Consider the following 16321-nt stretch of genomic DNA (forward strand, 5'->3'; position numbering starts at 1 on the left):
ACACCTTTTCCCTCAATGCTTCAGCTGAACATGGACTCAACTGGCAACAAACACGAGACATTTTCTCCACAATTGAAAGAATCATTTGTGTCCTAAACCTTAGCTTACCCTTCCTAATTATCTTAGACTGCCCTACAGTCATAGGGCTCCATCATGGGAACGGTCTAAGGCTTATGAAAGGGTGATTTTATTGGGTGTACTTTTTGTTAACAAAGAGATTAAGCTTCTAAACTCACTAAACCTCTCACAAGAATGTGAACAAAACACAACATTTATTGGACACAGGTGGTGAGGTGACCTGAGGCCATCATTCATATCATCAAGCTAGTGTTAGCTCAACATTTAGCAACATTTGGACAGAATTCATGTTCACTGTTGGGTATAATGTGGTAATAACAGTTACAATGCACAGTTACTGTAATCACATTACATATTTCATTAATGTCACAGTGTTACCTGCTGCTGTCCCTCAGTTTTCTGAAAAAAGATAACATACTTTTTTCTTTCTGCACACTTGAGCAACAACCAGCTGATATAGGTTTGTGTGGAGATAACAGTGCTCATTTCATATATATAAATATATACAGGGTGGGCCATTTATATGGATACACCGTAATAACATGGGAATGGTTGGTGATTTTAAAGTCCTGTTTGTGGCACATTAGTATATGTGAGGGGGCAAACTCCTCAAGATGGGTGGTGACCATGGTGGCCATTTAGAAGTCGGCCATCTTGGATACAACTTTTGTTTTTTCAATAGGAAGAGGGCCATGTGACACATCAAACTTATTGGTAATGTCACAAGAAAAACAATGGTGTGCTTGGTTTCAACGTAACTTTATTCTTTCATGAGTTATTTACAAGTTTCTGACCACTTATAAAATGTGTTCAATGTGCTGCCCATTGTGTTGGATTGTCAATGCAACCCTCTTCTCCCACTCTTCACACACTGATAGCAACACCGCAGGAGAAATGCCAGCACAGGCATCCAGTATCCGTAGTTTCAGGTGCTGCACATCTCGTATCTTCACACCATAGACAATTGCCTTCAGATGACCCCAAAGATAAAAGTCTAAGGGGGTCAGATCGGGAGACCTTGGGGGCCATTCAACTGGCCCACGACGACCAATCCACTTTCCAGGAAACTGTTCATCTAGGAATGCTGGGACCTGGCAGCCATAATGTGGTGGTGCACCATCTTGCTGGAAAAACTCAGGGAACGTGCCAGCTTCAGTGCTATGTATATATATATATATATACATAGCATATATATATATATATATATATATATATATATATATATTTATGTATGTATATGTATGTATAAAAAATTCCCTGCAGGCGGTTTATCCTTCAAGCTTGGGTCCTCTACCAGAGGCCTGGGAGCTTGAGGGTCCTGCGCAGTATCTTAGCTGTTCCCAGGACTGCGCTCTTCTGGACAGAGATCTCCGATGTTGTTCCCGGGATCTGCTGGAGCCACTCGCCTAGCTTTGGAGTCACTGCACCGAGTGCTCTGATTACCACTGGGACCACCGTCACCGTCACCCTCCACATCTTCTCGAGTTCTTCTCTGAGCCCTTGGTATTTCTCGAGAGATGCTCTATAATATATTAGTCAACTCATTGATGCATAATGTTTCCAATTTATACAAATCAAAAACACCTAAAAAAGCTATTTTTTTATTATATGTGATAAATTACTGAAGCTCATTTTTTTGCTAATCCCAGCTGTGTTTCCATACAAAGCCAACGCCTTCAGAGAGTGATCGCCAGGACCCTGCTGCCCTCTCTGCAGAGCATCTACCATCATCCAGAGGAGAGCTGCCTCCATCCTCAAAGACTCCACACACCCCAACACAGACTGGTCACTCTCCTGCCCTTGGGGCGGAGGTTCAGAAGTGTGAAATCCAGAACATCCCAACTCAACAACTCCTTCGTCCCCACTGCCATCAGACTCCTGAACAGCTGACTTATTTTTTGAACAGTAATAATCATTCTTTGCACATCAGGTCATCCTGCATATTAAGCTACAGCTCTTTTGCACACATCTCTGTTTCACCTTCAACATTTTGTCTTCTTTTCTGTCTTCATTTATTCATTTGTACTAGTTGTATTTATCTGTTCTATTTCTATTGTACATATTAATCGGCACGTGTGGGTGGACAGCAAAGAAAGAATCTCATTGCACAGAGAAATGCCTTTTCTCTTGTGACACATGACAATAAACTCTTTGAATCTCGTTGAAAGACTGTAACTGATCTCAGAACAGTGAAGACAAACCAGGAGCAGCTTGCCTCACATGTTTGTTTACTGTCAAAGACCAGAGGTTTCTCCACAATGCTGCAGTCACTGTTAGCAGGAGACGGACACAGAGAGCTGCAGTTTCCTGTGAAACTGAAACAAGCAGAGCTTTCATCACAACTGCTGCCGCAACATGGCAGTAATGTAAAGAACTGATGTACATATTTACTGAGAAAGGAGGAACTTTACATCAGCAAGCACTGCTTTCCTTGCTTGTTCTGACAGAAAATGTCAATAGAAAATTGTATTTTTTAGTCAGTATAAGCTTTTAATGATATAAGTTTGCTTGTGATAGAATGCTGCATGATGATCATTTTCATTGTTCAGGACTGATTGTTCTTCACAAAACGTGTTCTGATTATTTGTATCTGAGTCTTCTCACAGCGATAGGAAGAAGTCAAACAAGCAGTTCTGACCTCGCACATACACACACACACACTCACACACACACACACAATCACATACGCACATGCTCACGTCAAATGTATTCATTTTTCTTATGTATAAATAAAGACAAGTGCAAGAACAGAGGGCGCATCGCAGGGTCCCCACTCTCATAAAACTGATACCGCTTCACCTCTGGGGTGAAGTCGAAGGCCGTATCAGTAAACCACTCTGAAGTCAAGCGTGTCAGTGAAGGCCCAGCAAAATCTTTAAAAATGGGGAATAAACAAGCACAATTAACACCTGATGAGGGATGGTTAGAAAAACAACAAACCGGAGCAGGAATAATCCAAAAGAAGGGGAGAGGACGACAGGCGAAAAAGAGTAAAAGCATTAACAAACAAAGAAGACAGTGACTCAGAACAGGATAGCAGCTCAGCGTGAAGAGAATAGTTCAGATCAGGAAGAACATAATAATCCCTCACCAAGTGAAAAATTCAAGATCAAAGTAGAAGTTTAAAAAGGGCTGGAAACAGACCCGACTGAATACATATAGATACAAGAGGAATAAAGTAAAAATAAACAAAAGGCTAAATTGATTTAGAACTTAACTGTAATGTATTCAAGTTGATGATAGCAAGGATAACAACCTGTAAACTGGTATTAACAATGACACATAGTTGGGATGAAGACCATGCCCAGAATGAACAGGATGATTCACACAAACACATATTAAATGAAATAGAGAGATGCATGAGGTATATTAAGGTTGTGTCATTGTTCAGCCAAGGAAAGTGTGTGAAAAGGTAAATGTCTCCAGCTTGGGAAGGGGTGAAACTGCAGATCACCTGCAGCCCTTGGTGGATACAAATAAAATATAAATAAATATTGTAATATACTATTGCTGTTATATAAAGAGATAACAGCGTTAATAATGAAATAATATTAATATGAAGAGGCACCTCAGTCAGTTATGATGTGAGGTGGATAATTGCTAAAAGTAGTCTGCATCAAGCTTAAGGTTTGCTCAACTTCAGTACAATGACATATGAGATGAAGAAAATAATTAGTTTAGATATTTTCTTTAAGTGCATAGAAGCACTTGACCTGCTTGAAAACCTGTCATCCTAGATGAGACATTGCTGAAATATAGAGCACACCTATACTAACAACTAACAAGCTAAACCCTGTATATAACAGCTAAAGCTACAAGAGTGAGAAGCTGAATTAAATATGTGGTCACTGTAAGCTGATGAGCAGGTTACACAGTTTTTAGAGCAGGAGCTGCAACATGCAGCTGTCTGTGAGCTCAGTTTGTTTCCCTCATACTTCTGATTTGTTTTTGGCAGCAGCCTTTTTGTTTGTTTGTTTTGTTGAATTGAAAAAAAAAAATTTGTGATCACACTTGTGTATCACAGTGACACATAATGATTAGGCATATGATTTACTAATGCAGGTGAAGTTTATTCTAAAATTCAAGGAGAACGAAGAAGAACAGCATTTTCAGTTGTGTCTTTACTGTTGTTCTCTGTGTAGTGAGCTGAGGTTTTTTTGTTTTTTGTTTTTTTTTGACGTGTTGCTTGAGTGAGGAGTACTTTGACTTCTGAAGTAGCTCTCACCATGTGACCTTGATGATGATAAGTCCAGAGCCAGCTGAGAGCTGGTTGTCTGCTTTGTTTTAGGTGATAAGGCAGAAAAGTTAACTTAGTTTCTTGTTTTGGGGGGAAAAAAGAAAAAAAGAAAAAAAAGGTTTTGTGTTTCTCAGCCAAGAACAACTACAATTTCATTTTGTTTTTGAGAAAGGAGAATTTAAAATAATAACAATAGTAATAATAATAATAATAATAAAACAAACAAAGAGTGATGTTTTGTTTAAGTGGTGAAGAAAGCTAATACTGCAAAATACCATTTAGTGCATGATCTGCGAGCAATAAATGAAATCATCTTATTTATCTTTAAATGAACTCTAATTATGGAGACCTGAAGTCACATGCTTAGGGCACACCCTCTCAGGTGAAGGCAGAAAGCTACTAAACAAAGAAAAGAAGCCATACAAAATGCGCCACAGCCACAAAACTAAGCATTCACATTCTTTCTAACTCCCAGTGAGCCTGAGTTATGACCTTGGCTCCCTGTTTATCTGCCCCCGTGCAATGTGCTCTGTTGTCTCTACAATGAAAAAAAAGGGGGAAAAAAGGCCCTGACTCTCTGAACACAATAGTGTCTTTATAACTCAGCAGTATGAAATGTCATGAAACAGTGTAACTCACAGTAAATCAGCAGTATAGGATAATACAAACCTAATAAATCTAATGATTTTCACATTCTTTTAACTCAGAAGTGTGATGCAAACTAAAACTACATACTGATTACACAAGTATGATGTGGCCTACAGCAGTATCATGATTCACTCATTTTGATTACAGGTATAATGTAATATATGACAGCATAATAATCTCACAACTGCTACAAGCACATTTGCCTTTCTGAACACACACAAGAGAAAGGCAACTGTTAAGAAAATGCTCTTTTGGGTGAGAGAGGCCCAGAGGCCCTGCATGCAAGCTACTAACACACATACATGCAATGAAGGACAGCTTATACTATAGCACACACTATACATGCGTCTATATTTCTCATTGGTGTTAAAGCAGGAAAAACTTAACAGAGTTTTGTTATCAAATGCTGAATTTATCCACCGCTGACATTTAACTCTCCAGCTTGACAACAGGTGAAACGTTTGTGAAAACAGAGAAGAATAAATAAAGACACAGAGAGTCTGATATGACCAAGCAGTAATCAGACAATAAATTTAGTTGGTAATACAATAAATTGTGGAATGTTTTCTGTTTGATTGATGAAAAACAAGTAATTTACTGTATGAAGGAAATTCTCTTTGAACGTGCATTTCTGTTGACCTATCAACTTAGCGCATTATGAGCTGATATGCAAATTAGTTGATTGATACTAGATTTGAAAAAATGACTGGATTATAAAATAAGTATATAAGTATAAAATAATAATAATAAAACGTAACAGAGGGTTGAAATTAGTTTCTTGTTTCTAGTGTGTGGAGGAAGATTTTATCATGGCACACATCTGTTTACATGGGAGAAAACTCGTCATGTGATACGACATTTAGCAATATGCTTCTGATGTTCAGCACATCAGAAGGATGACTCTGAAATTACAAAGGGAAACAATTTTGCTGACAAAGCTGAAAAAACAGCAGCAGCCATAAAAACCACAGTCTTATTAACAACTCATGAAAATCACACCATTCGACTGTCTGTACTGCAGGACGAACAAAAAGCACCACCTAAAGAACAGAAAACAATGGCTAAAACACGGAGCAGTACTAGACACTGATGACATATTGAAAATAGCAGGAAAGCCCATTCTTCCCAAATCATTACACAAAACAGCCGCTCTAGTGAGCCATGGTTTTAAGCCATGGCTCATCAGGAGGGGTGATCCAAGGAATGGTCCTTATTAGAAACCGACAATTTTGACAAACAGTAAACTGCCGCAAGACTGTTCTTCACCTATTTCTTGCAGGTTGAAGCCAGGTGATTGGATCCTTGTCCGAGTACTCCAAAGAAAAAACTGGAGCTCGCCACGGTGGGAGGGTCCATACCAAGTGCCTGCAAAATAGCGGAGAGACCCTCCTGGATACATCAGAGCCACTGCAAAAAAGTTGAGGTCCCCGAGGATTCCACTTCCTCCACAGAAATCAACTAGTAAAGGAAAGTCTCACTCGCGCTTGGTTGCTTCGGGGTGAGGGGGGGCAGTGCTGATTGGGCCCCCATAGGGTAAGCCCGCACTCCAATCTCCATCCGATCAACTTTAGGGCAGCCAGGTGCAGGTGTGTACAACCATGGGAAGGTGGACCCTCTTGGTTACCTTGACTACGACGCTCACCCTTACAGGACCCCAGCTGACGCCAACAACAGCTCCAGCCGATCCAGGAGAGAAGGACAACCGCTGCCCAGGTGAAAACCTGTAGTGATCCCATATGTGTCAGGAGTATCGGAGCAGCTGAGACGCATTTTTTCTAAACACCGGGTCTCTGTGGCTTTTAAACCCCAAAACACGCTGCGCCAAAAACTGGTCCACCCCAAGGATCGGGTCCCCCGACACAAACAGAGTAACATAGTGTACGCTGTTAAGTGCCAGGAGGATTGCCAGGATTTATACATCGGGGAAACCAAACAACCTCTGGCGAAGCGGATGGCACAACACAGAAGAGCAACCTCATCAGGCCAGGACTCTGCAGTTTATTTACACATAAAGGCCAGTGGACACTCTTTCAACGATGAGGATGTACACATCCTGGACAGGGAGGGACGCTGGTTTGAGGGCGGAGTCAAGGAGGCCATTTCCGTGAAAAGGGAAAGACCATCTCTGAATCAAGGAGGGGGCCTAAGGGTACATCTGTCACCATCTTACAATGCTGTGATTGCAGCCATTCCCCAACTCTCTGTGAATGGGACTCATGGCCATTGATCAGTGTTCTTTGATCAGTGGGTTTTGGTCAGTGATTGTTGATCAATGGTCATGGGAATTTGCATAATTATGATTAAGGAACTGACCTCACAGCCCATTGTTCCTTCAGTGGGCTGGTTTCAGTTATTATGCAAATGTACTGTTTATAAGGTTTGGGGAAACCTGCAGTCAGCTGAGACTGAAGAAGTCACTTGGATGAGTGACGAAACGTTTCTCCCACAAAACGCTACGTCCAGATGAACAGAATCAACTTTTGGAGATCTTCACATACAGTTTAACACTAAACAGCTACACTGTGTTGTGGTTGTACTGATACTCAGTGTTGGGGAGTAATGGGATACATGTACCAGTGTTACATTTAAAATTCAAAATATGAGTAACTTTATTCCATTATTGTTGCCATTTAAAAAGGTGGTATACAACAGGAAGTGTTACAGGCATAGCTCTAAAGAATGTAGCCTCATGGGCAGTGTAGTCCGTGCTGCAGGGAGAATGGACTGCTGTACCCGTGATGTGTCTGTGAGCGAGGGAGGGAGAAAAAGGAAAAGTATGAGTTGTCACCGAGCAGGAACGAGAGATGGAAGCATGTAAATATAATAATAACCACTGCAGCCAAGAAGAGTGCCTGACGAGCCCAGATGTAAGTAAGCTATTAAGACTCAACTGTACACTGTGTTCGTGTTTTCCTCCCAAACAATAAGCTCCGTTGGAGCAGCCTTTCAACGCCTCTCTCTGTCTCTCACTAGCAAAGTTGACCCAGACAACAAAGTAAAGCTAGTTTTCGGCTACGAGCCCGACACGAACCCGACGTATTAGCCAGAGGTCCCTTTACTACTGTTCGGAGCCGCGGACCTGTTTTATATACGCGTGGAATAGTTTTCTATACAAGATCGCTGCAAAAAGTGCAGCCTTACCTAATGTCCACCTACTGTTACTCATTTATATTAAGATTGAAACAGCTAGTTGGTATTGGTATGGCGAGTAGCCTTCAGTAATAGTAATAAATCACATTCATGTAGTTGTAAAAGCTTGATAATATATTAAGTAATCCAAAGTATTCAGAATACATTACTCTCATTGAGTAACGTAACGAAATACGTTACAAAATACACTTTGGGGCATGTAATCTGTAATCTGTAGTGGAATACATTTTAAAAGTGACCTACCTAACACTGCTGATACTCCTCTTCCTCCTCTTCCTCCTGCTGATCCAGGTGCAGTTTCTGTGACATTTACTCAGTGACACCTTGTGTGCATCACAGCACTTCAGAGAGAATAACTGAATGTTGGACATTATTCACTGCCCAGCAGAGTCAATGAAAACTGCTCAAACTGCACTGACATGTTCTTTTTTAATATATTCAACATTTACCACAAGATTAAACAAAAGAAAGAATGATTTCATTCATATCCCTGCAAACAGAGAGTGTTTACTCAAAATTCAACCACTTGATTCCAACAGATGAACCCGTACAGCTGTTTAGTTTCACTTGTTTTATTATTGAAGTCATTGGGAGGCTTTATACATGGAATAAAACAGATTTGTTAACAGACCGAGAAGGAGACAGAGCACAGACATGACTCTCGTTCACTCACCCGTCTCCATTTACTGCGGGGCCACGGTGCACCTGAGGACCCTCACAGAGAGTGAACACCGGGGGGCGCTGCTGAGCTTTAAAGTGGGGCTGCTGCAAAACGAGCTTCTAAGGGTCTTAAATCACAAGCAGGACCTGTGCCTGATTACATTTCACTGTGATCTGATCTGAAACACTAAAATGTTTTTTGGATCATTTTGTCCTTGAAAAAGTTTTTATTCTTATTTATTTTTCAAATTTGAGGCACACAGTGATGGAAAAACCAGGAAGTCACGTGTGAGCTGCGTTTCTGGTCTGTGTGTCACTCATATCAGTCGGATCTGACTGAGCCGAACACTTACTGGTACCGGTAATCTTTCTAAGAGGGTTTTGAGTTATTTTTTAGCTTGTGTGACTTTTATTTGCTCTGAAAGCCTCGCTGAAGGTTTGCTCACAGTCTGCTTTGGATCAGGAGCCACGAGGTCCTCTAGTTTGATCAGAGTATCTGCATGTGAAACCAGAACTAACTGGACCCCAGCTGTGATGTAACTTGTGTGAACTGAGCCTTTAAATATGGAGGAAGACGCCCCGCTTTCAAATACTGGCGAAAAAGAGGAACCTGTACAATCTGCAGTAACATAATGATAACTGACTCTATACAAATCTTCTAACAGGAGCTCGAGCTCCCTGTTTCAATGTGTGTGTTCACACATGTAACACACTGAGCATGTGTGTTTAGCAGTTCATCATCATCATCATCAGCCTCTCTCACGCTCATCCTCGGGACGGAGGCCTGAAGGCTGCTGGTCTCATCTTCATCTCAGTGAACGGGACAGAAAAGTCTTTTCCTTTCCAGGTGGTCCAGATCACACCCTGACACACACACACACACACACACACACACACACACACACACGGACACGTTTGTTTTTATACTTCAACCAGCTCCATTTCAAAGTTGTAGCAGGTCCTTGAAAATAAGTAAAATCCATCCGAGCGACTCGATGACGTTACCTGGTGTTTGGTGTTGACGCCGTAGAGGCCGTTGAGGTTCGCCTCGTGGCAGTTCTTGTACCACCAGCCTCCTCGATAAGACATGGCGCAGCGGGTGATGAAGGGCGCCAGGTCCCGGTCTTTGGTGGAAAAGATCCGGTTGTTGTGGTAACTGAGAGAGTCACCTGAAACGATAGCATGGTAGGAAGTTTCCTTATTAACAAATATAATTTTATTTACTTAAATCATTCATTATCTCAGGATCCTTGAGTTTTATTTACATGACTTAATTCAACCCTTTGTGAATTTTAGTGGAAATAAAGCCTCAAACTCGTTTCCCACAAGAGAAAATAAGAAACTGTAACCAGGAGGTGCGATCGCAAAGGTTTGTGTTGGGCACAAACGCAGCTTGGCATGGACGCGTGTGAGAAGCAGCAGCCAGCTGTGAGTCAGGCTGACCGCTGATGATACATGACTGTCCAACAGTTTTCAGTGTCCCAGACCAAGGAGGCCAGGGGTGCAGGCAGGGGCATGCTTTTAGGGGCCTTGCCCCCCCCAGTCTGGACATTACAGTAGGACAGAGGTGACTTTGGTGTGATGGCTTTTTCTGACTGAATGAGACTCAGACACATCAGGATGTTCAGAGCAAACATCTGAACCTCAGTCAAGCTCAGCGGTGCTGAAAACCTTTGGTCACGGCTCCTGTTCCAGGTTCCCGTGTTACCTGCGGTGCCGCTGTATCCTCCCACAGTCAGTTTGTAGTTCCTCTTGGCCACCTCGAACGTCGAGTACTGAGCGAACACCGACTCGTCGCCGTCTCGCAGGTCGACCCGCAGGCTCATCCTGCTCATCGCTGTGAGGTTGTGGATACTGGCGAGTCCTGAAGGGGCGAGTTTATCGGGTTTTATTAAAGGAACCAAAATAAACAACAGACATATTGGACAGAAAAATTAGAAAAGGCTGGGATGAGAATGTCTTTCATTGCAGTTAAATTGGTGCTGTGCTCGAATCTGCTGCTTTAACTGCACTCTGTGGAAGCTGCATCTGCCATCGAGGTCCCATGTTTCCTCACCACACTGAGCCTGGTCCTGTGCAAATTTGTACTCAAATATTAAAAAGCATCTCTCACCGAGCCAAAACTCTCCATTCACGTCCCCGAATCCTTCGATGTACTCGTTCCAGCGTCTGAAGAAATTCTCGGAGCCGTCCTTCCTCCGCTGGAAGACCTGCACACAGGAAACCAAACAGCTGAGACCTGCTCAGTGCAGGCGGCGCTGACACGAGGCTGCCTTTGAAAGTGAGCCGGTCTCCATCGAGTCCTGTCAAAAGGTTTCTTCTTTTATGTATTTTTCCATGTTTTACTGTTATTTATTTTTCCCTGCTGTCATTAAAGATCATTTTTAACGTGCTTTATAAATACAGCTGGATTATATTGGAAGTGTTTTATTAGTAATTAAATTAGGCAAACACACTTAAGTAAAGATGACTCTGTGGTGTGAGTTTATACCGTCCAGCCGCCACCGTCTGTCTCCATGTCGCAGGAAACTGTCACTGGCGTCCCGTGTCTGCCTTGAGGGAAAATCTCTGCCTCGCCTGAAGTCATGATGCCGTTCAGCAGCTCCTGAGAGCAGTCAGTGGGGAACGGGTACCGCAGGGTTCCTGAGGAGGAGGAGGATGGAGGGTGAGGGTGGGAGGAAATCTCGAACAATAACAGCACTGACGAAGGCTCAAAGAAGTACCGGTGGTGAATTCTGTGGAGATGGCGGATGTGTACTGTCCTCCTTCTTCGGCCTGGAGCTGCAGCGTATACGTGGATCCAGGATGGAGTCTAGTCAGGTTGTACTGCGTTAACGAGCCGTCCACAATGACCTCCTGCCGCAGGTACAAACGGAAGTCTCAGGAACGTCTGAGATATGCACGCTATTACAAACATGTCAGGTCAAAATAAATAGGAACGTCTTATCCACGTTTTCCTTTGACGGTTGGTGAAAAACAACCATCAAATTCAACATCTGCTGATATTCATGAATAAATAAGTAATAAAATGAGTCTGAGGTTCTCTTTAAGGTTCTCTTTAAGGTGGTCGCCATGTACACATCTGGATCTCTTTAAGCTTAAACTCTATAAGGAAGCTCCATGTTCACACATCTGGGAGCTTTTCCAGGTGTTCAGCTGCTACGTCCCTACGTAAAACTCACTGCTGACATCATCGCTCTAGTCCATGGCTTATTCAAGCTGATCTGCCTCCGCTCTGCTCATGTCTCATTCTGCCGTGTAGACCCTCCTCATGTCCATCTCCACCCTGCCAGGCACCACTCAGAGCTCCAACCAAGCCACGATCTTGCCTTCATCACCACCAGCGTCTAGACTCCAGGGTCCTGCCCTAATCCCTGTCACTGCTGCGATTCTGAGTCTATCCGGACAACAATAACTCGTGTTTTCCTTCTAATGATTGCTCCTGATATGACTCCCTGCACACTGAAGATTCAACAGTTCTTTGACCACACCAACACGATCGTCTCCACACCTGCCCTGAAGTTTCAGCATGAATCACACATGTACAAGTGTAAGCAGTGTGAACGTCCACGGAGTGACCTAAAAGAAGCAGCTGTGCTGGAAACAGTCCAGATGTGCACACGGTGATGACAAGAGGACTCAGCAAATGGAACAAATATGTTATTAGATTTTCTCTGATTCAAAGAGGCGATGCTAACAAGCCGGACGATTGTGTTATCAGAAGTTAATCGGGACAAAATCATTTTAAAACTTGCTCACCTTCATTTCTTTGTCTTTAGCCCGATAGCTCAGTCTGTAGTTACCAACAGGCTTTGATGGAGGTTTCCATGACAACGTGGCAGTGCGTGGAGTCACGTTGCTCGCCTGGAGGTCTTGCGGGCCTTCCCCAACTTTCCCCGAACCTGGAGAGGAACACTGATGAGGTTCACGTTTGTTCAGGTCACAAACCAAACTACAGACAAAGGTGGTGCTGACCGCCAGTGGTGGTGAAGCTGGTGGTGGCCGGCGAGCTCTCCTGGCTGCCCAGCTGGCTGGTTACAGTGACGGTGTAGGTGGTGGATCCCTCCAGACCGCTGAGCTGCTGCTCTGCTGCGTTTCCGGACACCGTGACCTTCACCTCTGAACCTGCACAAGCAAACTGCCTCATTCAAAACGATGATCAGACTGGACGCTTTAATCAAACACGTAGGAGTAGCACAAAGGAGCCATGGGCGAATTTAAGAACACAAGAGAAACTGACATTTCTGATGCCGACATGATGTGTTTTGCATTAACAGCGAGATGATACAGCCTCACTGCTCACCTGTGCCCGCGCCGTAGACAATGGAATACTTATCAACGGCTGCCAGTGCTGGACGCCACAATAACAGGGCGGTGGAGTCGGTGACGTTTACGGCACGCAGGTGTGTCGGCGGGTCGGGGACTGAGAGACACATAAAAGAACGACCTCCCATCATATCCTCCCATCATGACCTTTCTTCCATTAGGACCTCCCATCTTGACCTCCCGCTCCACAATTATAACAGCAACATTTCAGCTATATTGGTTCAACTTGAAGCTTAGTGCAGTAAACATCACAACCACGGTGAAGAAAGTAAAACGCCAGTTAACCAACTAACAAGTACAAATCTGTATTGTAATACTGAAGTTTTTACTCTATATTCATGATTTAAAAGCCTAAAAGTCAAAGTGAAATGAAGACTTCTATAATTCTCCTGAAGTTTCTCTCAGTCTTCCACTCCAGAGGACACACGCCCCAGTCTGATAATCACCAAATACATGTAGACTGATCACCAGTGAAATATGCAAAGATTAGAAAAAAGCAGTCCAGTTTCCCAGTGAGACTCTGTGTTTAGGATGGGAATCATCTGAACTGCCTTCTCTGCTCTTTTGAAATAACACAGACAACTGGAATAAATCCAGCACGAGTCTCCTCAGAGGAAGCCTAAAACTGTACAGATCATTTCCAGGTCCAGCACCTGCTGCAAACACTACCAAACTACCAGTTCTCATATAGAAGGAAAAACATGTAAAATTAATTGTTTTTAGTTCTTCAGTGTAAAAAAAAAGCACAAAAAATGGAAAACATGAAACTGTTTAAAGAAACCGTGTGTGGATTCAATTATGAATTTTTACAACAGTGTGTCATTTCAGGCTGAGATAAACACAGTGAACAACAGCGCGTGACTCACGCGCCATGACAAAGTCTTTCACTGGATCGCTCTCGTCCAGTCCGAGGGTGGAGATGACGGTGACCTCGTAAGAAGAACCAGGTGAGAGCTTGGATAAACCCACGGTGGAGTCCTTTGAGTCCAGAGACACCGACACCGGCTCGCCTGCATGCAGAAACACAGGATTAGTTATTTATTCATGTAATCCTAATAGACGTGAGTTTGCACCGACGTTTTCAAACTCATATATTTTTTGCATATAATAAAAGGTCATATTATTCAATATTTTTTATTTTCCATAAAGTCTTGCACCAAATCATCAGTCGCCTCAAGGTGCTTCATATTGTACGGTAAGGACCCAACAATCATACAGAGAAAACAATGTTATTGAACTGAAGCAAACAGACGTCTTTACTCATCAGCTGTGACCTCGCTCCCTGATCTAGAAACTGGACACGACCTTTGCTTACGTAAATATTCACTAGCCAATAAGAAATGAAGCACAATAGGAATCCAGGCTCTCACCATCCTCTGCATGGGTATATGTGACTTTGAAACCGCTGACGTTACTCTTTGGTTTGGTCCACGACACCGTCACAGAGTTTTCCGTCACCTTACTGAAGACTATGTTAGAGGGAGGCTCGGGTCCTAGAGGGCAGATTGAATATAACGAGAGAGAGAGAGGGGGGTAAACGAAAGGCAGGAAAGGAAGTGGAGGGAAAAAATCAATAAAAGACAAAAACAAGCAGCAGAAATACAAAAACTCCACAAAGAGAAAGAAAAAATAATAACTGGGTTCGTGAAAAACACTGAAGTAGAGTGAAAAGGGTCAGGAGTGAAAACAGTGTGCACAGTATTATTTATTCATCCACACGTTTGCTATTAGTGCTCCAATGGTTTTCTGTGTATATATGTACAATGCAAACATATATACAGTATACAAATCATATACAGACATATAAAGTAACAATTAAATGCAGATGGCTTCTGGGCAAAGTAGGGAGTGACGACATTTTAATACAGTAGTTAGCTGCTCGGTCACACCTGAAAATAAAAGGCATGGCAGGAATAAAGGACGTTAAAACAAAGGAAGATAAAGAGACCACTCAACAAGATTATTTAGAGTGAATGAACACAAACACATTAAGATATTAATTTAACTGTTTAGAGTTGGAAGTAAGAACCAGGAAACGATCGGGAGAAGTTAAAATAATTTTCCAAAATTCAGAAGGACTCACTCAATAAATTATATTTATTTTATTTTTTGCATGACTTAAACTGTATATTACAAAAGAGAATTAGATTTTATTACAAAGAATAGTCTATGTTGTACTGTATAATACTGACAGTATGCATCAGTACTGTACAGCGCTGATTTAACTGTAAAACGTTCACATTTACAGATGAACTAATTGATTTACTTTTTCGTTTTTAAATGCGAAAGGTTAAAACAGACCGAAAGTAGAGAGACCAGCCGTGGTCTTACCCTGGTTTGGGAGAGAGGTGAAGGGGTGTCAGTGAAGATGGCTGTTAGCTTACCCTGAGTGAGAAAAGACCAGAGTAGCAGTGAATGAATAGAGTTATGTTGTTACTGATGTCTTTGATGTCGACTCAGTTGATCAACTAGTTTGTATCAACAGTGGAGTTCCCCTAGGCTCAGTCCTGGGTCCTCTTCTGTTAATCATTGGCAACAGAGCTGGAAGAGTGCCGTTTGGTTTCTTGTACATAAAATCTTCCATAGTGTTTGTACAAAGAAAAAAAAGAAAAAAAAGACTCTCCCTGCTTTTTTTTTTTGGTAAAGAATTGGTAAATTTTCTGCATGTGGCAGTCTGATAGGTTCTGCAGGTTGTTTGTTAACCAAGTTAGGCCTGTACAAAGTAAGAAGACTATCTAGCAAACAGCTTTATAAATCCACATCTGAGGATTGACATCAAATAACTGGATGTGTCTTTTATGGTGGGGAGGGTGTTGATCTTTATAATGCCAGTCATGAATATGAGTATTTTTTCATATTCATGAGAGCTGAAGAATGACTGCACAAATATAATATGAACAGAAAACATAAGTTCATGTTTTGTTTTGTTTTTCAAAATCGGTAAGTGTTAATAAGAAACAGCAAAAGTGAGTTATACTGAACCACTGTTTAAATGACAAACACAAAGTGATGAACCTGAAACTGTAAATCACAAGCTTACAGTCTTCAAGAGCACCACAGCATCCGAGCTCTTGAAATCACAATGGAGGAAGCATTTAGTGGGTAAGCACACATTTCTAGTCACATTTAAGACGAGTGATTATTAGTTAACAAATGGATGTGCTCAATATGAATTGCAGTAAAGATATAGCACTTGCATGAACAGTCTTATGAATGACCCAA

At 42.2% G+C, this 16321-nt stretch overlaps 1 protein-coding gene across 5 annotated transcripts in view; it reads right to left on the reverse strand.

Moving 5' to 3' along the window:
- Positions 1-8669: 8669 nt before the first annotated feature.
- The window catches only part of LOC100705113 (tenascin), a 39524-nt gene continuing 31872 nt past the window's right edge, over positions 8670-16321 (reverse strand). For 4 of the 5 annotated variants that reach the window (XM_019350470.2, XM_025902022.1, XM_025902023.1 and 1 more), the window contains 11 exons: positions 14470-14592; positions 13966-14109; positions 13077-13196; positions 12749-12898; positions 12533-12675; positions 11497-11629; positions 11265-11416; positions 10887-10983; positions 10482-10637; positions 9779-9942; positions 8670-9637 (listed from right to left, as the gene is read on the reverse strand). In XM_019350470.2, coding sequence (XP_019206015.1) covers positions 9539-9637; positions 9779-9942; positions 10482-10637; positions 10887-10983; positions 11265-11416; positions 11497-11629; positions 12533-12675; positions 12749-12898; positions 13077-13196; positions 13966-14109; positions 14470-14592 — 1481 coding nt within the window. In that variant the 3' untranslated portion in view covers positions 8670-9538. Of the gene's footprint in view, positions 9638-9778; positions 9943-10481; positions 10638-10886; positions 10984-11264; positions 11417-11496; positions 11630-12532; positions 12676-12748; positions 12899-13076; positions 13197-13965; positions 14110-14469; positions 14593-15430; positions 15485-16321 lie in introns of those variants that run through there. The other variant, XM_025902024.1, reaches the window with a different exon arrangement.

Source organism: Oreochromis niloticus, linkage group LG22 (genome assembly GCF_001858045.2).
Source record: "Oreochromis niloticus isolate F11D_XX linkage group LG22, O_niloticus_UMD_NMBU, whole genome shotgun sequence".
In the NCBI taxonomy this organism is placed as follows: domain Eukaryota; kingdom Metazoa; phylum Chordata; class Actinopteri; order Cichliformes; family Cichlidae; genus Oreochromis; species Oreochromis niloticus.